A 27544-nucleotide genomic window follows, 5' to 3' on the forward strand; every position below is an offset into this window, starting at 1 on the left:
AAGAGCCTGAAGTCCAAGAGCTTACAGCTCTAAAAATCAAAATTCCCCTGCCCAGGTGGAGACCGACCTCTGTTAGCTTAAAACCTTGAGTGGCACCAAGGCCCCCAGACAGCAGCCAAGCTTGCTCCATTCCCTGGGGCAGGAGGTGGAAGGAAGGGAAGGTCCCTTCTCCAGAGGGTGGCTCAGGACACTCCAAGGGGAGTAAGGGAAGGACAGATGCAAGTGGAGGCAATTTACCAAACAAGGACAACGCTCCTGGGGTCTCACCAGCTCTGTGAGGTCATTAGGTGCCAAATCAGCTCAGTGAGGGGACGCACGGTGGGAACAGGTTCTGGTTTAGCAGAAGAGAGATTTCCTTCTACAATGGGATGGATTGCAGAAGCATTTGGTAGCTGCTGATGTGCAAGAAGGAAGGGGAAGAGAGTAGTTTCCTTCTCAGGTGGTTCAGCTGCTGTTTGCAGGCAGAAGAACTGAAGTAAAGAACTCGGGTCTGCAATCCTCCCCCTTGAATACAGGGCATATTGCAAGTATTCAGGGCCCAGGATAAACAAAAATAGAAAAACGTTTGGTTTCAGTTCACATCTTAGTGGTGGCTCATGTTTTATTCCTAGTACAGAAAGGGCACAAGTTCCTGTGAACGAAGAAGTCCCCTTTCTTTCTGTGCATGTTTCAGAAAACCAGTCAGCAGCAGCACAATGCTATTGAACTTGGGAAAACGTTGGTCACCAGCTTCCCAATTCTCAAAGCAGTTAGAGCCCTGCAGTCTTTTTTTACCTTTTATAGTCACAGGACTAGTCAAGCAAAACCTTGATTGGGTTATTCTGCTTTAATTACAAAATGCACTCAGACCAAAGGCGCAACAGTACCTGGTACATATGTACACATTTCTCCCAATTATAACACCAAAAATCAAAAGGCCAGGTCTGGTCCTGCTGTAAATCAACCATTTCCCTCTGGCAAGATCTCTGGAGTAGGAACAGACATCACAGTAATGCTTGAACTGCCTCTTGTGCGCAGGACACCAGACTCTGTGTTTCATCATGTAGTTTGAGATCCTTTAGGGTGGACCATACAAGAGACAAGCAAGAGAAGGGAGGCAAAACTGGAACCTCGGGGTAATTGGAGCCCATATCCCACCACCCACCACCCTCTGGAAAAGAAAAGCAGCGATGGGCCGCTCTCTCCTTGCTGCAGTTAGGACAAGGTAGATAAATCACAAGGTTTTTTTTATTGCTGGTGAACTCAAAAACAGGCAACTTTAATCTACTGAGGAAGATACACGTACAAACAAATGTTAGGCCTTGTGCGTTTTTTTTCTTCTTAATGTAAATGTCTCTACAACTTCAGTCCAGCTCCCGAGCTCTTGCTGAGCTGCCACTGAGACCCCGGTAACGTGCTCTGGGCACTTCTGTAAGACGTTGTAAGAAGCATCACATGTATTAAAAAGGGAGATTTTGCAGAAAAGACAAAGCTCTGACTGTAGCCATGTTGCTCAGAAAGGACAAGTCTGGCTAATCCTGCTGCATTAGGTACATGGTATTATGTATAATTATTTTAATTTATTTAAGAATTTGCCAGGTCCCTTTCTGTTTCTGGTGTGCAAGCTGCAAGTAAAGTGCACTTCTGAGTGTAAATTACCACTCTCTGAGGATGCAATAGCTGGGTGGTATTGTCAGACATCAGTGGAAAGCAGACTACAATAGCTGTTACAATGGCACAGGCAATAAGGATAATGGAATAAGATACTAGATGCTGCTGGGAAACCCCTCCGTAGTTTGAGCATCTAAATATTACATCACTGAGCAAAACCAGTGTAATTTAGTGGGGAGCTTCTGAGGTCAAGACATATGACTCTGTCCACCAGGTTAGCTCTGTGAACAGCCACTCCTCCCCCATGGTCCCACCAAACCGTGTTGCTAACTCCTTTTAACCTTTTTAAAGAGTTTTGTAACAGCTAAGGAGAAGGCAGGGATCCTAAGGATGTTTCTATGAAGCTGAGGGTTTCAGATGATGCAGGGGTGGTGTAGGAGGCAGCACAACACCACACTTAAGCTACGCTGCGAGAGGACAAGCCAGCTTTAGACACAGCGTTTAATGACCCTGACAGAACCAGGGCCAAAATGGGGAGATCCTAACTCTCACCTGCACCTTGCAATTCTTGTTCTGGTCCAGTAGAGCTCATCTACATTATCCCACGTACAAATCTCACCTCTTTTTTATCCCCATGTAGTGTCAGATGACTGTTTTGCCAGGGTCTACATGCCCGAGACCATCAAGGCTGAAAAACTACATACTTGTTCCTCTGATTTCATAATACTGGCATCACAGCATGAAAAAAAAAAAAAATCTGTTCAGTGTTTGTTCTCTTTTAATTTAATGAACTATAAAAAGGGAACTCTAAATACCCACCTAAGTATTCTGGGTGCTTCAGGAGACATTGCATACCCCAGGGCAGATTTGATTAACTCCTTGCTGCCGGTTTTTTCATGCGTCCATTGCCAGCAACGGATGCCATGTGAGAAGGAGGAGGGGAGGAATAAAATAATTGCACTCTGTGTGATACAAAAAGGATTAACACTGCCTCCATAAGAGCAGAACCAACAAGCAATTCACCTCACAGGGCCAGGAGTGCTTTTCCCCTCAGGAACAGACACCCCAGGGCAAGGAGCAGGTTCACAGCTGAGCACTCTCTACCAGAGACAGGGGACCCACACAGAAACAGCCTGGCCATTTCCAATATGAGAGTGGAATCCCACAACCACACCAACATGTTTGCATTTCAAGCCAAATTGATCCCTGGTGCAGGTCTGTTGACTATGGTGGAAGAACACATAAAATTAATCTGGCCCTACGGGGCAACTACAGCAAACCTCCCCCATAAACCAGTTAGGGGTGAGATACATCTGACAGCTGGAAGCTCCATGTTTGTTGCTAACTTCAAAAGCCAAGACTTGCCAGAACGAATTATGAACCTGTGGCTGCCACTATCAAGCACTTTCCCTGCACGACAACTTTCCCTATACTCCTTGAATGTCCCTAGTAGTTTAAATTTCAAACTGTCCCCGGTGCAGGTAGTTCTACAATGGAGCCACAGCACTCCCTCCTGCTCCACCTCTCTACTGCTGCTCTTGTACCCTAACTCGAAGCCTCACTGAGGCAGAGCATGAAGAAGTGCTCTTCAGAAAGGGATTTTTTGCTTTTGTGTTTTTTTTAAATAATCTATCAGGCAGCATGGCATATCTCTTGCTGCCTCCAATTATTGTCATGACAATATGGCTGTGGTTATTTAAAGCAGAATTTGGGAAGAAAAAGCAAATCCTCTTGATACACTGAGGAGAACACTGGGCAGGAATGAGCCAAGACCTGTCAGTGCTGAAGGAAGGTGAGAGTCGGTGCCAGAGGACCGAATCCTGGATACCACATTAGCCACATGAAGATTTTGACCTTCAAATACAATGGGTTGCAGCCAGACTAAGTCGTCAACACCACCAGAAACACAGGAATCCCTGGGATGAAAGGCAGAAAACTCTTGTGGCCTGTATAGTCTCTACGAGGTTTACTGGAGCTGGAATCTGCAGCAGTCCTTCAGGTAAGGTCTGCTTTGAGGGGACAGAGGAGATGGGAAGACTTACGCTATTTCTTGCGCCTTTTGCCAAGATTCAGATTGCACAGATTATGGTAAAATTCACTCGGCAAAAAAGGCCTTTATTAAAAAAAAAAAAAAAATTTCTAGTGAGTATCAGGACTGAGATTTCAAAAAGTACAAGATCTGTATAAATTCAGCAAGATGTCCAGCACCAGATTATTTCCTGGTGCAACAAAGAACCTGGGGAGAGGCCAATGGGACCTCGCAAGGGGAACACCATCTACCTCCCCAGCAGACTGTCAGTCTTAGGTTCTTCTCAACAGCAGATGGATTCTCCTTGTTCCTGCAGCATCTCAGGTCCCATGGGAGGTATTGGTTGCAAGCAAGCACCTGAATATTGCCTAATGGAGTAAGCCAATCACTAACTTAGCTGGCGTGTCCATGCCCATCTGCTAATTAGGTTTTTTTCTTTTTGTATGCATTTCCACCTTAGCATTTCTTTTTCTTCTTTCTCCACATAAAAGAGTAAGCAAAAGGACTGCTTTCATCTGTAATAAGTTAAAATCAGAAATGACCTAACTAACAGGTAACTGATATTGGTCCTTGGAGCCCAAAGAGTAAAATCCATAGAAAATCTATTGGTTCCATTTTTTTCTGGTATATCCCATGCACACCCCCATTAGAAAAATGGGGTTTATGAATCTTATCATACAGCAAGGAGCAGTACCTCAGAGCCAGAGCTGACAGTCCGTGGTAGAGGTCTGGGCTCTCTCAGATTGCTAAGTGTGGTTCTGAGTCACTGCTCAATCAGTCTTCACATGGCCGTTGGCCAAGGCAACGGGGACAGTGGGGGCCCCTGGCTCAGCAGTCTCATCAAATCGTAAGCGCAGGGTGTTTCTGATCACCAGCTGCTCCATGATGAAAGCAGCACAAAACCATGGGATGGCATACTCTAGGGTGATCAGGCCCATGAAGTCAAAATCAAACTGGGAATAGTCCCATGGGCAGGCATTGAACTGGCGCAGGATGAGGCCGGTGGTAAACTCCCAGAGGTATGTCCAAAGTGTGTAAATGAAGCAGCGCACTAAAATGTTACACTTGTCTTTGAGATACAGATACATCTTCTCCACAATGAGGATGGAGGTGCCATAGATGAAGAGCGCCCACACACTGGTAACACCTGGGAACTTCCAGTTAAAGTTGACCACAAACTCCCAAGCAGCTGTGAACATCACCTCACAGAAATAGCCGTGAATAGCATAGAGGTACCATCGGGAGAAAGCGGTCAGAGGTTCTGCCGCAGCCATTCTTCCGCACGCACCCCAGCAGGCACTCTGAAATGAAGAGAAAAAGAGAGAGGAAGAGAGAGAGGAGTCAACAAGGATGTCCCAAGTCCTTATCCCCCAGATGGCAACACACACAAACTCGTAACGTCCACAAGGGACAAATCTGAGAAAGAAGTGAATTTTAAATCGTCTCATTTTTACCACAGCAAATTTTAAGTCCTGGGGAAAGGTGGCACCTTACCGGGCTCAGTCTCAGAATGGGCCTGGACAACATATACTGCTCTGCCCGAGAAGCGGGATGCAGCTGGTATTGCATTGGTGATAAGGAGGGAGCTGACAGGTACGAAGGCTTTACCGGGGTGAGGCTGCCAAAGAACTTTGGTTGCAAGTCAGCAGAAAAATACAGTCACCTCACAAGGAGCGCCCATCACCTTTTTGCTCCTTTCAAGAAACAGCACTGTCCCCCACTTTTCTAATACAGAATAGATTAGATGAACCCAGCATTGAAAACCTGGGCCCTTCCAGCTGTCACGTATAGTCTCTATACCCAAAATGTTTACTGCAGTGAAAAACTGAGTTTTGATGGGAGCTACAGAAAGGGAACTGGAGGGGAAAGTTTCAGAGGTTTTACGCTTTCAGACACCACACCTTGCACCCATTATTCAGCTGAACTGTTATTTCTTCTGTTAAAGAACTCATGCATTGTATGGCTAGGATTTGGAAAATAGTTTTCTTATGGTGTCAGACTGCCTGATACCAAGTCAAAAAGCACAAGAGAGCCATTGAAATCCATTCAGATTTGGCTTCAGGACAGCAAAACACAAAGGAGGAGAATAAAAAGGAACAGCTGAGCATAGTGGTTAGTCATGATAAATAGGAAACGAGAACAAACTCTAATTGTCTCTACAGGAAGAAACTTGGTGAAGAGGTTTTGAAAGGGCACCATTTGCTTATCACTGAACTGTTTCAGCACAATTAGTTTTTACACTTTTTGTAGAGATTTACAAGGTCCTAAGCATTGCTCTGCCACGCTACAGTCCCTGGCCCAAGCTGATTTTAAGCATAATTTTACTGAAGCCTTACGGATTTACACCACAGGGTGAATTTGACCTCTTTCATTCTTAGAAACTTACTCTTTCAAGCTGGGTTTCTCTTGACTCTTCATCAGGCACTATTTAACTTCTTTGCTCTGCATTTGTCAGTTGTGGCACAAGGTGCTAGGAAAGGACCACACTAATGTTACGTGCAGTCATTCCAATGCCATCCAGAAAGAGACTGTTCCTGCCCCGCTCTGTAAACACAGTGCCCTCTGAACAAAGCATTAACACGCAGTATGACTGAAATTCTGAGAGGAGATGACAGAAGAGAAACGTTTATAAGGAAAAAGGAACTATAATAATGATCATTAAGATATGCAGAATATTCACAGGGGAATATTGAAAGTGGAAAGAACAGAGCTGTATCCATGACCTATTCACTGCTCTCTTAAATGGACACCCAAACAACCAAAGTTTTGGCAGTTCATATGATATGGGTGCTTGAACAAAGACCTATTTCCTAATGGCACAGTCCATTTTACACAGGACACTCTCATCAGACGCTACAGATCTGGGTCAACAGCACATTGTGAGCTTGTGGGTGAAAGACTAAGGAGTCACTAGGAATTCCCTTATGTCTCCTAACAGTTCAGTCCCAAGAGACCCTGCAAGACACCGGTGGAGGCGGCACCTGAGAAATATAGAGGGGGTGTTATCTCCACACAGTCCACAAGAAGCTGATGTGTAAGGGCACCACAAACTTTCCCTCTGAGGAGAATGAGAGTTTGTCAATGTAATGTTACTTGGTTAGTTTGCCAGCACAGTTGATTAGCTTAGGAGTTTGAATCCTCAAATCATTCCCTCCATAGAATCACAGAATCATAGAATCATTGAGGTTGGAAAAGACCTCTAAGATCATCGAGTCCAACCATCGACCCAACACCACCATGCCCACTAAACCATGTCCCTAAGCGCCTCATCTACTCGTCTTTTAAATACCTCCAGGGATGGGGACTCAACCACTTCCCTGGGCAGCCTGTTCCAATGTTTAACCACTCTTTCAGGAAAGACATTTTTCCTCACATCCAATCTAAACCTCCCCTGGCGCAACTTGAGGCCATTTCCTCTCGTCCTATCGCTTGTTACTTGGGAGAAGAGACCGACACCCACCTCACTACAACCTCCTTTCAGGTAGTTGTAGAGAGCGATGAGGTCTCCCCTCAGCCTCCTTTTCTCCAGGCTAAACAACCCCAGTTCCCATTCTCACATAATTTCAAGAACAAATCAATAGTCAGAGGTACAGGAGTAAGGGAAAGCAGTAAGAAGGAAATGGACTGTAGGTATCTTGTCAGAATGGGGATATATGGCTGCGGCAGGAAGGGAGAAGTTTTTTATATCTGAGGAGACAGACATCAAAAGATGCAGAGGCCTTAGAAGTCATACCTATTGCTAGATAAGGCACTGAGGAAATACAGAGCGTCATTCTCCAGGGAAGAAAATGACTGTAAAGTTTTTCTAAGCTGCCAAGGGATTCTGTGGTTTTCCTCTCTTTTCAATAAGCCTTTCTCAGCTTTCCACTTGCAGTCTTTAGTCCTTGCGCTTCCCTCTACAGCTTTACATGAAATGTATTTGAACTGTTAGCTGGGAGCATCCACAGCATACAGTAACTATCTGTAAGGTTTTCCTTGTAATTTTGAAAATTTCTTCACAAAGTTGGATCAAATGCACAGAAGGTCCTTCCCTCTCAGTCCCTCCCCTCTTATTCCAAGGATCCCCTCACCAGTTATTTCCATTGCCTTACACCTGCTCACCGAAGCCAAAGACTCACACAAATATATCCAACAAGCCATGTCCTGTTCTACCCCACACTATTTCCTCTGTGCAATGAAGGTTTCTCTTTCCTGGTTCTATACCACATACTTAATAATTATCTATTTATTCTCTGTTTCTTTTTTTACACTTTGCAAAATATCTAGTCACTATACTACAAGTCTAATAACTGAATGTAGACCGGGTCTGGGACAGCATCTACAATACAGGTTAACCCATTGCAAAGACCACTGTTGACTTCTTTTGAATCCTGATCCTTTCACCACAACTGCAAGGAGACAAGCATCAATGCGCTGACACTATCCCAATATTTGCCTTCTACTGTCATGTGCCCAGTCAGCCCAACCTTGATGGGAACTTCCTTCTTACGATATGCTTGAAAGAGTCCTCACAGGCTACCTGCTGATTAAGAGCATCCCAAGACAGGACAGATGCCAAACTGTGGTAGCCCAAACATAAATCGGTTCCACTGTGCTAAGCAAACCCATAAATCACAGCTCCTCCTGTGAAATATTTCATTCAAAATAAAACAAAAAGTACACAGTAAGACATTGAAGGGAATGGAGGATACCTAGGGAGACTACAAGTTACAGCACATCATTGCACAAGTTGGGGACTGCACAATGTAATGGTTATAAGTCACTTGAGCATTTACAAAACAATTAAAATTGCAGCTGTTCCCAAGCATCTTATTTCCCAGCAATACCAAATCATCTGGTGCCTGGTAGGCAATACTGCACGAAAAGGTCTCAAGAGGGAAATGAAGGAGAAAAGTCTTGTTTTATCGGGCAGCAATTCATGATAAAAGGATCAAGCTGAAAAGTAGTTGCAGGACATTAGCATCCAAACAGAAAGCCAAGACTGGATTCAGTAAGAGATGCAGGTTTGTGAAAAGCCTCAAGCAGATAATTGAACTTGGTGATGCAAGACTTTTAATGGAGTGACAGTAATACAGACCAAAAAGCTCTGAATGTATGATAACTATTCAGTCTCCTGAGGAAAACAAATGACGTTCATCACTTGAGGTAGTTACAGTGGGATGGGCAGCGGCTTCCTGAAAACTAGAAACACAGCTGCCACCTACGCAATTGTCTCAGCAGAGAGCAAACAAGTCCTGGAGGCTGCACATGGATGGCCGTGCTTGTACTGAGGCTGCTCACACTGTGTTGTTTTGTGGAAAACGGGGAGCGTCTAAATTCAAAGCTATGAAAATACTTTCCATCATCATCAAATTATATTTCAAGCAGCTAAAGTAGAAATAGTTCCTCTAATACAATGTTATTAGGAAGGCTGAGCTAAGCCAGCACAAAATTTTTCCCTCTTTCTCCAGTAGGACCTTCTTTTCCAGCTTGCTGATAGAAGAAAGAAGGCAAGTCTGTGGAAACCACACATGGGCCTCGGAGGAACACGCAGTCCTTTCCCTGACTGCACTGCCTGTGCGGATAACGCTGCTGGCAACACAGGGGCCAAAAGCCCCTCCGCCTACAGGGAACAAGCACAGCCCTAACAGGGTGAAGCGTATGAATGACTGTGTTTCTCTACAGAAATCTGGTTCAGAGGATCAGGGCAGGACTCTGAGTTAGGCCTGCAAGAAAATAATATTGTAACAACACAAAGATTATACTTTTATATTTTAGAATATCAACTCTGAAATGGATATTAATCATCCCCTAGGTTGACGTAAGATACAGATAAACCTGGTGCACCAGGCCAAGTAAGGAGAAAGGATACAAATACCAGACTGCCCCGCTTCACGCACAAGACCCTTCTGCACAGGGGGAGCACTTCCATACTCACATTCAGCTTTGCAGGTGATGCAGCCCAGGCAGGCAAGAGGCAAGCGATCGGAAAATGGGTTGATGGGAGACCAAGAAATAACGGCAGATTTGTCACACGCAAGCACTGCAGGGGAGACATCAGTGCATGTCATATTCATGCCTGATTAAGTTCTTGAGCACTGCCTGGTTCATTTTTTTGAAAGCTCTCCTTTACAGTGGCTTTCTGCCTGTTTCCCTGCTACCAAGCCAAACTGTGCTTCAAAAAGTCTCTCCCAGATTGCCTCTATTCCCTTTACTCCAGCAGAATTATTTAGACTCACAGCCTCTGGGTGGGTATAATGAGACCTCATCAAGATACTCTGAATTAACTCTGAAGTGCTAATAAAAGAAAAACACAAACAAAAAACCTCCATGAGACAATTCCCCTGATTAGTGATGGCCTGAGGCTATAAATTCTGTCAGCTACTTGATTCACCGCAGGTGAACTTGAACTACTGCAGGAAGTTCCTTATTCTTAGTGCCCAGTTGTTTCTGCCAGGTAAAAAATTAGGGCACAGTGTTACTTTACAATTTCATATCTGAAGTATTTACTAATATTTAGTTTCATAACATGCATGTTCATATTTCTAAGAAATGCCTTAGATACACCTATAACCCTATGTTACATGTCATAATTACTTTTTAATTTGAAAGAGTAACTGCAGACAGAGAAGGCGTACATGAAGTAGGATACTTCAGTCCCTCGAAACGACAGGACTGCGAGCAGCAGACAACTCTGAAGTAGAGGGCACCTGCCACTCCCTGACCGTAAGCTCTACTGCTTATGATACTGTCTTTCCTCAGACCCTTCTTACCCAAACAGTACTTATGTAAGTAACCGTTCTTCATGACTTTTTGAATTACTTTCATTGGCACATCATTGTAGCTACTGTGTTCTTCCCTAAAACTGGGAGAATCAGACGGGTATCTGCTTTTCTGCTTTAACAAAGAATAGAGTAGATACAAGGATGTGTCGATGAAAATTGACATGCATTTTTGGGCAATACCTTTTTAAATGTAATTCTTCCTCTCTTATTTTGCATTTTCCCTGTGAGTAAACACCAAATGAGCATGCCTTTGCAACCACGGACAATATTCAATGAATGTGCTGCAAATCTGGCTTCAACATTTTCATATAAATCTCACACAAACCACTAGCAGTAAAGATTTACAGAACACTGGTGCTGGATTTGGCCCCAAGACATTAGTTCACCAGTGTTTAAAGATTTATGCAGTAAAGTCTTAGCAGTACTTATGTGTTGAAGTCATAAGTCTGAGGAGATATTCATCCTTCAGGTAACTGAGAGCCTCAATTAACTGTGGCTCAGAAAATAGAATTTCGACTGTACTGAAGTGTGGAATAGTTCCAGCAGATCAATTAATCAAGCCCTGCAATGAAGCTAAAAGCATGCCACAGACAGATGTCTCCAAACACAGACTTGATGTCCATTCCTTACTCTTAGCGCTTTCAGGATGGATCTGGAGCCCTGGGACTTTGGTCAGTTCTGAATGTATTAATCATCTGGTTTTGCTGCTTCTCTCTCTGGACTCCACCTCCATTAGGATGCACGTTGTCTCCCTTCCTCTGGGTTCTACCCACACCGCCATGTATTGCAAGTAAGAAAGCACAGCCCATTTCCAATCTGCATTTTCCCCTCATTTTCATCTCTAGCTCCTTTACCTTAGAAGGCGCATCATTTGGCTGCCACTCCTCGTTCCCTTGCCCAGTTCACTCTGTACCTGCTGGCAGCCTCTGATCCCTGCCTATCTTTCAAATCTGTTCCAAAGAGAATTGGGATACAGTAAAAAAGAATGACGACAAAAGGAGATTAAATGAATCCAATTACCAGACTAAGCCAAAGGGATGGGGAAGTGTAGTTCTTACCGGTAATGCCTGTGTGTGGGCTGCCCAGAGGGCACCATTTCACAATGGGAAGGAGAAAGGTAGGGTTTTCTTGGGAGGGAGCATAGAGGGCGGGCTTTTCAGAGAACAAAGAGAAAATATGAAGACATTGTTAGTTTAAAGAATAGTTTTCTGAATAATGTGGTCTCATGAATGGCAGTAGAAGTGCAGAAAGCTGAAATTTCCCATGCCCTGTCTCACACATAGCATCATGTTACTCCAAGACTTAGTCCACAGTGACCACTCCAACTTGAGAACAAATTAAGGCAGCAGCTCTTCACTTACAGTGACCAAGAGGGATGCTTCCTATGCTCCTGACAGAAGTTAAGACCCATCAAGAGTCAAGCAAGCAGCAGACTTGCAAGACAAATCTGTGAAAAATGACCAAGTCCAAACTCAGCATCTAGAAGTATTATCCCTGAATCTCCCCAGCATCTCTTTCAGGTAAGGTCATGTCCTTCTCCAAGCCTGTTGCTAGAAGACTCCTGTGCCCTACCTGCTGCCCTCCCCTGTTTGGAAAAGCTGCCCCGAGTCCCCAACATTTGCTGATACTACAGCTCTCGAACAAGCAAGTGTCCAGCAAGGGCCCAAGTGCCCCTGAAGTGGCCCCAGCACAAAGCAGAGACTTTGAATCCAGGACCCCACTGTTGGGGCAGACAGAGCTTCCCGCTAACACTGCGGGGGGGGGGGGGGGGGGGGGGAGCAGACCCAGCACTATGGAAGGTCTGCCCCCAAGGAGATGGCATGTCCAGGGGGGCACAACCTGCCCTGAGAATCTGTATCAGCCGTCCTCCAGTTTTGGGTGCTCAATTGCTGCATTCACCATTATCTTAACCTGGACCTTAAGTCCAGCTTGACTTCATTCTCTGCAGTGAGAGCAGAATTGAGTTCCTAGAATCCATTTTTCAAAAGCTGCTACAAGTTTGCAGCCCATGACTTCAGGCCTAGGTCTGAGCACTCATAGTTCCCTGATGGGCAACTGCCTGACTTGTAAGCTCCTGCAGGCTGGGCCCCTTCATTTCAAACCGTGCATTCAAGTACAGTGGCAATCAAAATTCATAGCTGTTTTTGAAAGCTTGAGCTCAACATGTTGTATTAGCTGACTGAAGCAAACCTGACATTCAAAGAACATAATGCACATCATGGCTTACCAGGAAAAAGCAACCCAAAAGAGAGCGATGAATGGAGAGAGAGAATTTATCCTGAGAACATGCTGAGAGTTTACAAGATTTTGCCATCACCAATATCCTTTCCACTGTCACTAGAGAGCCAAAGGATGTAAAGAAGAGACAACATTAAGGTCAAGACATTCTGTGTCACCCATCTTACATGGTTTCTTAAAGCTGTTTGGAAATTCAGACAGTTCTTTTTTGAAAAGGGGTTTGGTTTTTTTCTTCTTAGCAAATGCCCCCATCTTCTTTCCAAAGCAAAATGAAAAGCAAATACACCAGTCCACTCCAACACTAAAATAATAAATTGATTTGGACAACTCACAGAAGTCAGTATCAGTAATAGTAACAAATAAACATGCTTAGCCCAGCTCTTCTGAACAATCTGCAGTAACAAGCCAGAATCAGCATGCAATGGAAGAAAGCCAGGTTTGGCAAAAAAATGACAAAAAATCCAAATACATTTCACATTGAAAATGAAGCTTGGCAGAGAAAAATATTATGATCAAGGCAGTGAAGTAAGAGTATCTAAAATCCTAGCCTGCTAATACCCTGACACAATCCAAGTCACTTAAATCTGTGAAGAACAGCAGTGTGTGTAAAAAGACAAAAAAAAATAGAACTGTTGACAGATCCAAGGCAGTCTCTCCTAGTTTGCTGCAGGTAAAGCTCAAAGCAGCATTTCAGAAAGTTTGCTGCTTCTTTTACTGGAAATTCGTGCTGCATATACACAACTGTAAAGAACTATTTCCCTCTTCTTGTATTACTCTTCACCAGTGCACAAGCCTTCATAAACTCCCAGCCTTTAACTGACAGTAGATAACTGGATAGTGTAAACACCCGCAGCTAGCAACTAGTCACTCTTCATCTAGGAGGAACGGAACTGCTGCAGACCATAAAGAAACCTAGCATCTTGGTCTAAGCTGAGTTAGGTTTAAACCTTGCAAGCAGAAGGCACTGCATAAAGACAGATGAAACAGGAGGGAGGACACTTTTAAGTACCTTCAGAAACACAGCCTGAGATGGTCATAAGACGTTTTCTTCTCTCTTTCCCCTTTTGGAAGTCTCTTGAAGGCAATTCTACAGAAAATTTTTCCTCCTCAATATGTATTTTCCTTCCTAACATTAAACTACTGCTAAGATGTGAAAGAACCAGGTCTTCCAAGCGCTATCGGCTATTCACCAGGCTGTTACTCCTCAAGTTTCTTCCTAACATCCCTGGAGGAGAAAACTTGAGCAGCCTCAGATTGCTAAATTATTCTTTTTCACCAAAGGAATCCTTGTGGAGCCTCCAAGATGGTGGCTACCTCATCTTCTTAATTTCAAGTTCACACAGGTCCTCAGAGGTAGAAACATCCTGGAAATGAAGGGTAGAAGAGGATAAATCTCAGAATTCTACTGACCACCTCACCATGTCTGACAAGATCGTCAAGTAGGCAACCATGCCTACAGCTGGGAAAGGCAGCTCCTCGGAGCAGTCTCCCAGTTTCTCCCACTAGTGCCCACCAATTAGCATAATCACGCCATCGCTGGCTTGCAAAGTATGTAATCAGCAGTGGAAATATATTGCATGGACAAATAAATTAGTGGTGAGTTTTGTACTCCATTGTTCAGGTTTATTTCAATTCAGAAAGAACAACAAGCAGCCTGTAAGCGCACCACTCAGGTAAATCTGTCTTAGTAGACCAGTCAAACTTCTCTGTCCTGAATAACAAGTCAACAAAAACTTAGGTTTTAGGGCCTAGTTCCTACACAGCAGACATACCCCTCCACTGTGTTGGGTACTTCTTTGCTATTTACATCTTTGCAAAAGAAGGCTTACATTTTTAGTCCTGTTATTTCTTCAAGGTATTAGGAAGCTTAGCATTCGGGTTAAAACTACAAACACACCATCTTCACGTTTTATGCACGCCTGCCATTTTTCTCTTTTGTAAACTTGAAGCATCAGATTCACCATAAACCTTTAATGTTTAGCAGTTTATGACTCTCCTCACGTCACTCATTCATCTGATTATGTGCTGTGTGTCCCAAGAAGGCAGCACCAGAGCTTTCCCACAGGGGAATGTGACTGAAACTCTCAGCCTTCTGAAAGATGGTAAGCTGAACACTCACGAGCTCTTTTAAATAAAGCAGTAACTCAGTATTTGTGCCCCATGCAGAACTGGTATTTGCCAGGCTATTTCTGCTTGCCATTCAAGGAAGCCTCTTATCTCTTCAGACATCAATTTCTTAACTCAGCATTGGTCCATAAGCTTTTACTGCTGCGTCCTACAGCTCCCTCCTTTTCCAGTCAGCTTATGAAGGTACAGTCCCAGGGGTATTTCCCAGCACTGTTCTTCCAGCTGAAACGTGCTCCCAGCTGCAGCTTCATGCACTCCAGCTCATGAGCCAGGGAGCTGGGTCATAAGGATGCCCCGCATCTCCTCTGACTACAGCTGATGTCACCTTGGTTCTTTTCCAACTCTTTCTGAGCTTCTTACTGCCTCTCTCCCAAATCACAGAACTAGACTGTTCTCTCACGCTCTATTTTGGACTGGACCACAGATATCTGCTTTAATGAAGGCAAATCAACCCGCTATGCCTACATAATTTTTAATTCTATCTACAGATGTATAGATATATAAAGATACATAGACACATTTATATGTTGTCCTTATTGATTTGCTTATTTGCCCTCTCTTCCCCTCTATACTTGAAGGGTATGGATTTTTTTTTTTCCTATAATTGCTTCTTCTAACTGTGTTCATTTTGATGCTGAGGTGACCTTTTACAAACACTACGATCGGATTCAGGATTCCTACCTGCACCATGCCAATCATTTATCACGGCTCCACAGGGCATGCTCAGTTCCAGCCTTTACACAGCCCCTCTGAAAGTAGATCCATTTAATATTATGTTTATACCCTTCTTCCACATTTCCCCTTGTGACTGCAGCGTGTCCAAATGACCATGCTCTATTGAACAGTCTCCCCAATAAAATCAACAAACAGATTAATTGCTCCAATACAGGAAAGCATTTTCAAAACTTGCCTATATTTATTAGTCAACGTAAGTGTAAGACTTTAGGTTCCTTAAGACAGAAAAGTCTGTGTGTATGTGCACAGGGATGCTTCAGATGCTTCTGAATGCCTGGCGTCCAGGAATTCATCTTTCATAGCACAGGGTAGCCCAGATCATGAAATAAAGCAATACCACAGCTTCAGACTGCTTTGCAGATCTAGCAGTTTATGGCTGTGGTACATGCTGAGACCCTATTCACATTCATCCCTTTTCCCAGATCCAATCTACACATTCAGCCTTCTGAAAAATTCTAAACCATCTCTTGTGAATAGCAGCTAACATGCATCTGCTTCAGGATTCATGGATTTTAACTGCATCATGTTAACACCACCTACTTGCTAAACACCTGAAAAAGGAATTAAGGATTTTCTTTTCTAAGGTGGAAGCTTAAGAACTGCTAACTCTAATCCTAAACTCAGCAATGAGGTAAAAATACTACCCACCTCTTCACTCCTATCAGCTGTCAATCCACGCAGAAGACATTTTCCACTCTCAGCTGCAGAAAGATGGCACAGTCGCAAAAGGTCAAAGCACAATGATAAAAGGAGACTTGAATTTGCGTCCACACACACAGCTGCTGCAGTAGAAGGCAAAGCGATTGTCTTGCTTGGTTCTTAAAATTACTGCCATAGCTGTGTTGGCTTCTCTAGGACCCAGTGAGCCAAAGCACAGAAAGAGAGGAAAAGTTGGTAAGGATTAATCTGGGGAAAGCCTTGCAAGAACCTTGCCTTGAGAACAGAAGGTGGATCTAAAAGAAGTAGGGTGGAAATACCCTGGAGTATTTGTAGAATAGAGGGAAACAAGGAAGAATGCACAAGTAAAATTGTAAGTGTATTAGTAGCTGAAGCTAGTAGGTGGCAGATGTCAGGGAATTAAACTCATCACTGTTTCCTAATCATTAACTTCACGTAAGCAGGTAATAATGAAGATCCATAGATTTCCACAGCTACTACAGTGACAAGATAAAATTTGGATACATGTTCCATCCTCCTTCTGGCTACCAACCCCAGGTTAACAGAATCCTTCAAACCAGCCTGGCTGGGAACCTTAATGGGGCTGGAAAATGGCCCAGAAAAGTGAGGCTATTTGCCTCTCATTGTTGAGCTGCTGAGCAATCGCTGAGAAGAGGCAGCACTCAGGTATGGACAAGACATCTAAGTCAGAAGACATGGGGAAGGCACATAAAAAGTCTCTCAGTGGCCAAACAGGGCAACAGACAAAAGACTTATGAAAGTTACATCAGAGCAGTTTAGCCACGTCATCTTCCTGCACCAGTGCTTGTAGAATCAGTGCAGCTGGAACAAAGAATTGGAGTTTTGCTCAGTGACAAAGTTAACCTGGCAGTACAGATCCATGCTTGGCTTAGAAGAGACGTGCTCTTTGCGAGTCTTGCTTGGAAGCTGAGTTGCTGGAATACAGAAGAATGGGGAGAGGAAGAGGAAGATGGTGCGATGTAGACCAAAAGGCTGCTCTGGAATGAAAAATAATCTTGAGAGCACTGGGACAGAAGTTAAGATTGCGACTCTTGTCTGCATATGCTGTCAGACAGCTGACAAAACCCCAACAATAAAAGGTGCCAAGATAAGTCAAGACTTCTCTTGATATAAGACACAATTTTAGTTTTACTAAAAGTAAATTCTACTCTGCTCTGCAGGCAGGAGTTCACTGTGCTTCTCTAGTTCAGCACTCCCTTCTGTCCAAAGCCAAGCAGCTGCTGCATGCAGAAAGAGAAAATGACTGAATATAGCCAGACTATCTGCACTGACCTGTTTTGCCCTTACAAAAAAGGGAAGACAACTATTTTAAAACCTGTCTCCACTAACGTGGCACTGCAGTGGGGCATGGCTATCATTTGACTAGCACCCCGATGGAATGATCAGCAGCAGGAACAGGGTTGTGCGTATCATCTCCAGCAGTCTAAGCCCTGGGCTAGCAGCACACATCACTGGTTGAAGGGTCCAAATGCGTCTGTCTGTCCCAAATGGTAACACCATAGATGAAATTGAACATCCTACCTTTCTAAAGTAGAAGTTTAATACAACTGAATTCCTTGCATCTTCAGTTGTGTCAGAATACTTCACAGTAAGACATATATTCCCTTAATATTACTACCAGAAGGAGTGGCCAGGTGTCAGTAAATCAAGGTACCACAGGCCTGTACAAACACACATGGAAAGACGGCCTGTGCCTCAAAGAACGTGTCATACCATGTCATCTTTCTTATTCACTGCTGCTGCAGAAGTAAGATCTAGAAAGCAGAATCCTATTTATTCTATTTTTCAGGCTTCAAAAAGAAAATGTTCCAAAATGCACATAGCTCTTGTTTTTTCTCATACATATTTGTTTAGTTCCCAGTGATTGACAAAACATCCTCATAATCCAAACACAGGCGCTAATTGGCCCAGATCCTTGACCATCTCAGAAGAGAGACCAGACACTAGTTGAGTCTCGATTCTTTTACTTGCCTCTGGAAGCTGCTCTTTCCAGAACAGATAGCTCATGTTGATGCACAACACAGAAAGTTCATGTTCTCACTGTCAGACCTTCTCTTTCATTTACAAAAGCACAGATGTCCCTCTGGACAATCCAGACAGTACCATTCATCAACTCTGAATTCCCCTTACAAAAGTGTTTGTGATGGTCATACAAGGGCCTCAGGAACATGTGAGGACACGAGAGCAAAGAAGGAGGAGTTGGTGGCCCAGTGGCTCTGTCCAGCTGGGGTTGTGATGTGCACAGTCTTTCCCCACTGCTGGGCTCCGCAAGCAAAATGCTCATGCCAGGGAGAATTAGCTACTGCAGACCCAGACTATGTTTTTAGTAACTTTGATCTTACTACTTCGGTCAGATCAGAGACAGAAACCCGATACTCAACTTCAAACAGCTTCAAGCCCAAAGATGGCCTGAGTATCTGAAATGTACTGCCCCCCTCCACCCCTCCGCAATATCAGTTGACCCAGCAAAATGTATTACCTTTCCTTAGAAAACCGTATTGCACTTGATCTTTGAAGAGAAGGGAATACTGAGCTGAATATACTTCACCTGGTTCCCAGAAGAGGCTTATTTTTGAAGTCTCATGGCAGCCTAGTGGCCCAATCCTATGAAACACAGGACACTCTCAGCTGAAACACTGCAAGAGATGCTATCTACCAGGCTACGTGCTACAGAGCCATTTACACCAGACGGGAATGTGTTAGAGGAAACAGTAAGACCACAAGTTCCCATCCATGAAGTTCACTTCTTTCTTAACACCTCCCATAATTTGTTTCTCTTTCTGTCAAGTATCAAGCCTCCACTAATTTCTGTCAACTTGTCAGAGGAAGCTTATTGCACTCTGCACCTGGTCAGAAGGACTCAGTTTCCCCATGGGGCCTGGCAAGCACAACCAGAAAAGAAGACAACCACGGCTGCGCCATCCTCTGCAGCATGGAGGCAAACCTGCCACCCTGGAGTCTCATGCAGCAGCAGAGGCCCTTTAAATGGAAGGGCAATTCAACTGGCTTCTTTCCATTGAACTGTAACCTTAGGCTTTACCCAGCTACCATGTAATTTTCCTTTTGTATTTAGACAGAATGGCCTTGGCCAGGGGTGACAAGAGTGTCCTGCCCCGTTAACGGTTGGCCACAGAGCTCCCAAACAGGGCAGGGCTTTCCCAGGGTCACACTATTTTCTGCCAGGGAATTTCTGCCCAGCTCTTCATTTGTGGTGCTCTTTTAACTCCCAACTTATGTTTTCAGCTTTTATTTTGCCATCTCCTGAAGATAAAAGTTTAAAGATATACTCTAAACAACTGCTTGTTATTTTAGGAGGTACAGTTGTTAGTTAAGCAGTGAGGAGCTGATCCCTCCCTTGTGCAGGCACTGAGCTTTCATTGACTGAAACACACCTCTGACAGCAACTTGTTCTTTGAGATTCAGCCTCCAGTAATCTGCCTTACACTATTACTGCAACATGATACCATTCTAACAAATTAATTATTTGCACAACACAGTTTTACTAGCTTTTGAATTTCATATAAACGTTACACACACACACACACAGAGAGGCCCAAATTCATTCATGAATTTCAGGCACTTAACAAAGGCACCTTCATTACAAGCGTTGTCTCTGCAGGCTCCCATTTGTAGTTACTAGAGCCTGTGAAGGTAGCTAGAGATGGACACATCCTGGAGACAAAACTGGCATTTTGTCTGATGCTACCATTCCTGCATCTTTCCAGTACCTACTTAGAGGTGCTTAAAGCATGTGCAACACTGATTTATCCACCTCAGTGAAATACCTAAGGTTACATAGGATAATTTCAGGTCTTATCAAACCAGACTTTATCTTGTTTTCCTTCTGGGCAACAATAGGTACCTCATGCCTCTGGGCAAAGAGACAGCTGAACAAAGATGCCAATTCTCATCTGTGTGTTGGGAACTGTCTTGTGATAAGACTAGAAAAGAATTCCTCAGTTTTAAGTAAAACGGCTTCATACTGCTCACACTGGCCACAAAAAAAAAAGCCCTCTCCAAAAACCCCAAACCCTAAACTCTTTTTAAACCATCTTTAAAATCTGCTCAAACAGAGCATCAGGTGACCCACAGCAAATGGAACCAGAGAGGCAACATATGTTATCTTGTCCCTGCTTATGTAAAACCCTTAAGAGCTGTCGTTTTCGTGCCTGAATCATGCATCTACTATTGACAGTCCTGGAGGCACACATTCTGGTCAGCTTGTCCATTCCTTTCTAGAGGTACACAAACCTGCAGCATGTAAGGACTTTTATGACAATCACTAGGTATTAAGCAATACACTGTTGGTAGGATGTGTAAGAATTTAATTTTTTATCTCCCACCATGAGTAAAACAACATAAATATGCTTCTATTATATAACTAGTCTTGATACATGCAACAACAAACCTGTCACATTACACATATGCTGAACAGCGTTATTTCCCCTACTTAGCACAACAGTTCATAGCAATGCCAAGGTGTTCAAAATAGATACCTTGACATTTTTCAAGTGTGCTCTTTGTGCATAGGCTTGTAATAACTTAGAACCTATATGTGCACTGCAGCTAACCAACTTGCTTCGCTGTATCTTCACTGTCTCTCAGAGTTTCCACAGCTCTAAAGATATGCAAAGTTAACTTAAATGCTACGTGTGCAAAGTTAACTTTTAAATGAATGTGCCTCAGCCAAGGCAGTCATGCATGTGTGGAGCACAGGTAAAAGTTGTTCTAGCAGTGCACATCTGTTCCTGAAAAGAACTGGTGGGTGACTTTTGCTATCTCATGCTGATAATAGTTTTCTTGGGTATTTCTTATGCCTAAGTCACTCTTCAGAGTCACCTGCACTTAGATATTTTCACAGCACAGTACAACATAGGAAGTTTTGCACTGCATCCACAACATTGACAGATCTTCCTTCCTTCTCCAACTGGGTCTACAATGATTTGTATATAAGCGTAGGGAGCATCTTCTGATGCCTGGAAGTGGCCCCATTCAGCAGCCTTCCCTCACCATCTTCACTGGTAGAGCTACAGTGTGTAAAGAATTCCAAGAGTCTGGCTAAGAGCAGACTCAGGAATTGGACTGGACGTCAGAGGATGCTACCAAAAAGTGGAGCTCTTTTGCAGAGCTGCATGAAGGCTCAGCATTCAAAAAGCAGGGGATGCTAGAGATCCACCCCAACACCTCTCATCCTGGGAGTACTAAAACTAAAATATCATCTAGAATACAGTACCTCTCAGAGAGAAATTCTAAAAGGTATTGAGATTTCTACAACAAAGGGTGAAAAAAGGAGAGAATCAAGTAGCAGCCAGGACTCAGATGGAGAAACAAAAGGACCTTCCTAAGACAGTGCCAAGGTGGATACATGGATGGGGTTGTTGAGCAGCTGTGCTGCCTCACAAAGCAATATGCAAACTGATGCAAGTCTTGTAGTGAGCTGTGCTGGCCCTAAGAGAGGGCACAAGCGGCCAAATAGTGCAGCATACTAACACAGGACTGACAAAACCTCTGCTTTATTACCAGGTTTGCCATGATCTGCGACATGACCTTGGATGAGTCACTCCACCTCTCTGTGCCTCTGGCTGCCATCTGGCTAATTAGATTAAACTATTTGGTGGGAGGCCTGCATCTAACTATAGATTAGTTTGGCAGGTAGCACAATTGGTTACCGATACTGCCAAAAGCCATCAAGCAAAACTGGAATACAGAGAGCAACTGTGGCCAGTCACTTGCAGAAGCACCAAATTCACACGGAGTCAAAAAGGCTGCACGACTAGGCGGCTCTCAGCATCAGTCTCATTTGCTCAGTTATCTGTGTCACATGGATTCCCAAGTTTACCAAAGCATTTCTTTCAGGGAGCCTGAAGGTGCATCTCTAAGCCAGATACAAGCATTTGTATTTAACAGCATATTCAATAAACTTCTCTGTACAGCACTTAAGAGTGAGTAATTAAAGGAAATATTACTGCAATAGAGCTTCTCATTAGCAACCTAATTAGCCTTCTGAAAATAATTAACATTCCTTTCTATAAAGGGAACAGATGACCCATTACATCCATCAGACAAGCAAAACAAATGCCGAAGGTAAGGGAGATTTGTTCAGGGAGACAGCAAGAGAAGCATCCAGCAGCAGTACGAGTAAAAAGGAAGAGCACAAATGCCCATGACTTATGAAGACCGGACTATGCAAGTGGGTGTGCAGGACTGGTACGTGCCTAACTGTCTGATGTGCGCATCCAGCATTCACGCTGAGCATTTTCCTTCCTCTACCTCTATGACCCGCTGATAATCCATCAGCTGAGATGCTGAAAAATTCCACACTCGAACTTATTTTGAAAGCCCAATTTAAAGGCTCTCAAATTCAACTATTCACAGTCACAAAGAGCTCTCTCCATATGCAAAAATTCCCCAAAGGTCATATGTTTTGACTATTAAAACACTCCCAAAATGCCCATTAAAATAAACCATGATTTAATGTCACATGCAGCCCATTTCTGTGGCCCACAGAAACAAGTGAGGTGATGGCTACGAACAGCATGAAGTACACCTCTCCAAGCTTCACAGGGTGGTGCTCTGATCAGTTAGCATGCCCTGAAAGAATTAGGCATACGTATCTTGATCAGTGCATGTTTGAAATCAGTGTGGGTGAGCAGAGAGTCACAGGCATCGGTGTTGTGGGATGTACAGATGAGAGAAAGCAAAGGATACAGGTCAACATATCGCTGCCCGGTGCAGCAAGAACTGTGGTATTACGACAGTTTGATGCACTGTTTCAGTGCAGGACAACAGATAAAGGAGAAATAAACCATGGCAGAGCTGAGCTTCCCAACATCCACATATTCAGGCAACATAGCAAAAATAACAAATCACGAACATGCAGTTGAATTTTCAGCCATTTCTACGTTTGATGTATATTTACATTTTCCTGGCAGGAAAGCTGACTACTCATAGCCTTCAAGTGTGATTGCAGTGAGGGCGAAGCTCAGCCGTACAAAAGCTTCCACAGCTACATCACTATGGAAACCACAAATCCACCACCTGCTCTATTTGTCTACTTCTTTCACTGATTTAAAAAAAAAAGTAAAGCATTCTTCCAGTTTATTGTCTTCTCACTTCTGTCAAGACCACAGGAGGACAAACACATTTTACCTGCTTCAGCACGAACCCTTTCTTCCTTGAGAGCCCTCTTTGCGAAACCTACCCCACCTCTCAACCCAGCTGGGCAATCTTCCCCCCAGGATGCTTCCACCACTTCTTTCAGTGAGGACTCTTCAAATGCAGTCTGGGATTTTGTCTTAGCTGCCACAGGTTCCCTCAGCTTCTGGACTAGGACAACTCCAAAGGTGGCTCACTCTAGGGCAAATCCAGCTAGCTGGCATAATGAGAAGCTGAAAACTGTTCTGGACACAAGTTATAGTGTCTTGTTTTGACTGAAGTATCATCCACTTCCTTTCCTCAAAGCTCTTTAAGAACATTTGAAGTGGTCTCAAAATGGCGTAGGGCACATTACAAGACAGCTATAAATGCAAAGGTTAAACTTTTGCTTTAAGAAGCCCATCATTTCTACAGCAGTTGCTAGTTACAGGTACCTTTTCCCGCACTAAAAATCTGAATATCTCTCAGCAAAAGTCTAATAGCCAAGAGCAACTCTGGAAGATGCAGAAGGAAAATGGGGAAAAAATGCTCAAAAGTCTGCAATATGGCATGCATGGTGCAGCCTGGGTATGTGAAATGGCTGAAGGAATCTTCATACCAACCAGCAGGAGAGAAAAAGCAAAAAAAGGGTAAACACCCCTCTGCATCTAAGTATGTGCATTTTATGCTGAGGAACAGCCTCTGAACAAACCTTCAGCAATGCCTTCTCTCACACTGGGCACCTCTTACCTGAGCTCAGAGCAGTTCACGGAAGAATCGGAGGAGAATTTAGTCTCTGCAGCTCCATAAGTCCTCAGTGCCTCTCAACTTCAGCTGCCGATTGACAACCATTACATAGACAAATGCCCACTAGTAAACGAGTTGAGAAAAACTATGTAATTCACAGATGTTCCCAAGCAGCGATTTAAATACACTCCTCTCCACTAAAGCACTCTGCATGGACAGAAAAATCCTGCCTATGCTCAGGGAACTTTTAGCAGATGATGCTTTGGCTTCTCAGCAAAACAGAGCTAGGAACAAACTGACATAGTATAAGTTCTCTTGCAAAAACCAAAGCAATACTACACAAAAGATGCAGCCCCCCACCTCCCTTTTGCAAAATGGGCCAGAGCAGTCAGTGCTTCCATCTTGGTCCTAATTCATTGCCCTCAACTCACAGCCAATTCCAGGCTGGCATTACCAGACACATCCCAGTTTCGTTGGTGTTACAAGAGTTCCTACCAACAGCCCACAGGATGATCAAAGGCTACTTCTGTGTCCTCAAGGATGTCACAACAATGCACAAGCCAGTTTCATGGAGGACAAGCTGAGCGGAGTGGTGATCACAGTCTGCAGGGTCATGTCCCCGTGGCTTTGGAAGCAGATCTGTCTGCATCTCCAGCAGACAGCATCCTGAACAGCCTGAGTGGATGGAACATACAGGAGGCATTGGAGGAATGAATAATTCATAGTCTTGTTCTGCTGCCAATGGATCTATGTTTTCTTGTGCCCATACGACACTCAGTTTTTGTTTTAACAGTAATAGGAGACGTCTGCGCTTCCTTTGATGGTTCTTGAGGGCAGGCGATAAGCAGCATTTGCTCTACTCACAGCAATAGTACCATACACCAGAGCGCTTGCCAGACACAGCTTTCTTCAGAAATACTCATGGCTGCATCATTGACAAAATGGCTGGACTCATTTCAAGGCTCGGTCCACCAGCAGCAGCCCTCCCAGGAAGCTGCTGACACTTGCTTTGTCATAACGTTGCAGCACTGGTCTGGACTTTACTGCTCAGTAGATGACACTTTTTGACCAACTGAAGCCCTGTATTCATCTACACAATGGGCAGCGAGATCACAGTTGGAGCTCAAGGCAGCAGCTGACCCTGCTTATCCACACTGTTAGCATTGCCACAATTAAGTCTACTGCTTTCCTTCAGCGGCTGACTGGGTCTGCTCCCCAGTCTCAGAGAGGGACAGGGGTCTATCAGAGCAAGAGTACCTACAAGAGTGGGACAACAGAATACCCTAGCATAGGACACTAAGAGAGGGTAGAGACCCCTGAGACAGGATAGGCTGAGGGAGGAAGGTGCTACATGAATCTGAATTTTGTATCTGTAGCACCTACATATTCAAAGCGAGTTTCCAGTTAGAGATAAAGTACTGTGCATGACCTACCCATGAAACCTTATCCACAATAGGGAAAACAATACTGTAGCCTGAACCTGTTGCAAGCTTTATCAGAGGACTTGTGCTTAACCTCCTGTTAGGGCACCACACTGCATACTGCAGACACACAGAGCGCTCTGAAAATGCCGCAGGGTCTGGAGATTGTTGTTCTGGTCCCACAATGTCCAGCCCATCTACCGGGATCAATATAAAGTTTTGCTCTGGGACATAAATCACCCTTCCAATTTGACAGCATTTTACATCCACTCTGTTCAAGTGTAACAGACTGACATAGATACAGGAGAGTGGCAAGATGAGCCTAAAAAGATTGGTAGAGTAACACACTGGTGAATCAGGTGCAGAGACTGCACTGCTTGTTAGGGCCAGGAATAGCTTCCTGATCATCCGACTCATACCTGTGCTTTTACCACTGGAGAGAGCAACCCTCCACTCTTACCTACTGCTCTGGTTTATCTCAGAGATACTGCTCCACTGTCCTGATTGTTTTAACTGCCTACAGCTATCCGAGTGTGAGGTTTTAAAGAGACAATAACACTGGAATAAGTTTGGCAATATAAATTACAAGCAATCAGAATGATGTGACTCAAAGCAGACAGAAATCAAGGGTGATGTGTGCAAATGGCGATCTTACACTTCCAGAAAGCAACTTGCAGTTTGAACAAATGGAAATAACTTCACATCTTGACCATCCTTTATGCACTCTATATATTTAAATTTCAAAGCTCCCATCTACAATGCAGTCAGCTCTGTACTCAGAGGACTGCTCTGGTTTTCTGGTCTACAAGCGCACTCCGACCAGTTTTACCCTCCAGCCCTTACCTTTTCCAGGGAGGAATCCTGGAGCTTTCCCGCTTTTTGGTCAGCTCCTGGTTCACAGCATCCACAGGTTGACCAGGTTGCCTCCAGCAGGTCCAAGCTGTTTCAGATGCCAGCCGTTTTCGGACCAGGTGCGTGTGACCAACAGCTAATACACCAACCAGACAGCCTTCCTAAACCAAAGAAGTACAGTTTAATCTTAATGAAGCGCAGTGCAAGAGAGGCTTTAAACACTGAAAGAGCTATGTGTATGGATAGCTTAGCTCCGGTACATTGGGCCCTGGAAGACCTGACTTCTTCAGAGCCCCAGGCAGGTGCCTGTACCTGCCCGTCACCCAGGGCGGCTCCCTGGCAGCTGCCTCTCCTCTGGTTAGGCTGAGCCTCTTCACTGTCCTTCTGGATCCCAGCCACAGCAAACACATGGAGCAACTTCACTGGAGCCAGTGACCAAAGGTTCCTTACTGCTACCATCTCAGCCAAGGTCTTGGTTAACCCTTGAAGGGTCTACCAGAAAGTGCTTTATCTCTATTTTCCTGGCTGATCCCTCAATTTTTGACGTAAGCCTCACTGCTGACTCCTTTTCATCCCCATCCTCCCTCTCCTAACATTGCCTCCCTATCTCCCCCACCTCCTCTCCTCCTCACTTCTCCAATCATCACACTTTTCTTCTTCTCCCTTCCCCACTCTGGGACAGAGCGTGGCCTTCATGTAGGCAGGCCCTTGTCACTGGCACCCACCGTCACCCCAGCCTGTTCTTGGGGGTACCGGTGCTGCCTCTTCCCCCCGCTCTGGTAATCCGACTGTCTTTCACCTCTGTATTGGGCTCGGGCAGCACGGCTGCATGGCCAAGCAAGAGGAGCCCGTGAGCTTGGGCTATACTTCTCCTTCTCTTCAAGCGCTGACATTTAGGATGCCATGCTCCGGATTTTCACAGAAGTAACACCTTGAGATGCCAGCTCCAACACCCAAGTATCTAACATCATACTCGCATCAGCCTCACAGATCTTACAGTTGGAGGGCTTGTTTATACATAGCATTTTTCTGGATTAATTGCATGTGAAGAAGTTACAGAGCGAGAACATTTATGTGTCAAGACTGCGTAGCAAATGGGATCTTTACATTATCCTAATGAATCTCAGAGTTTTTGAGCACCAAAGTCCAACAGGAATTCAAGAGAAACGTTTTCCTTAAAAAAAAAAAAAAAAACCACTACACTGTTT

The 27544-nt window shown here is 44.2% G+C and overlaps 2 protein-coding genes across 5 annotated transcripts in view; both read right to left on the bottom strand.

The window, feature by feature from the left end:
* Positions 1-27544, bottom strand: part of RAD51B (RAD51 paralog B) — a 466410-nt gene that overhangs the window by 428928 nt on the left and 9938 nt on the right. For all 4 annotated transcript variants that reach the window (XR_012995904.1, XR_012995903.1, XR_012995905.1 and 1 more), the window contains one exon: positions 26328-26497. Coding sequence is in view for 1 of the 4 variants with exons in the window: in XM_076344829.1 (XP_076200944.1) it covers positions 26328-26497 (170 nt within the window). In the remaining 3 variants the exon portion in view is untranslated. The remainder of the gene's footprint in view (positions 1-26327; positions 26498-27544) is intronic.
* Positions 812-26390, bottom strand: TMEM229B (transmembrane protein 229B). Its single transcript, XM_076344834.1, has 2 exons — positions 26328-26390; positions 812-4920 (listed from the first exon to the last, which is right to left on the bottom strand). The coding sequence occupies exon 2, from the start codon at positions 4891-4893 to the stop codon at positions 4390-4392; it is 504 nt and encodes a 167-aa protein (XP_076200949.1). The 5' UTR covers positions 4894-4920; positions 26328-26390; the 3' UTR covers positions 812-4389.

This window comes from Aptenodytes patagonicus, chromosome 7, assembly GCF_965638725.1.
Source record: "Aptenodytes patagonicus chromosome 7, bAptPat1.pri.cur, whole genome shotgun sequence".
NCBI lineage: Eukaryota > Metazoa > Chordata > Aves > Sphenisciformes > Spheniscidae > Aptenodytes > Aptenodytes patagonicus.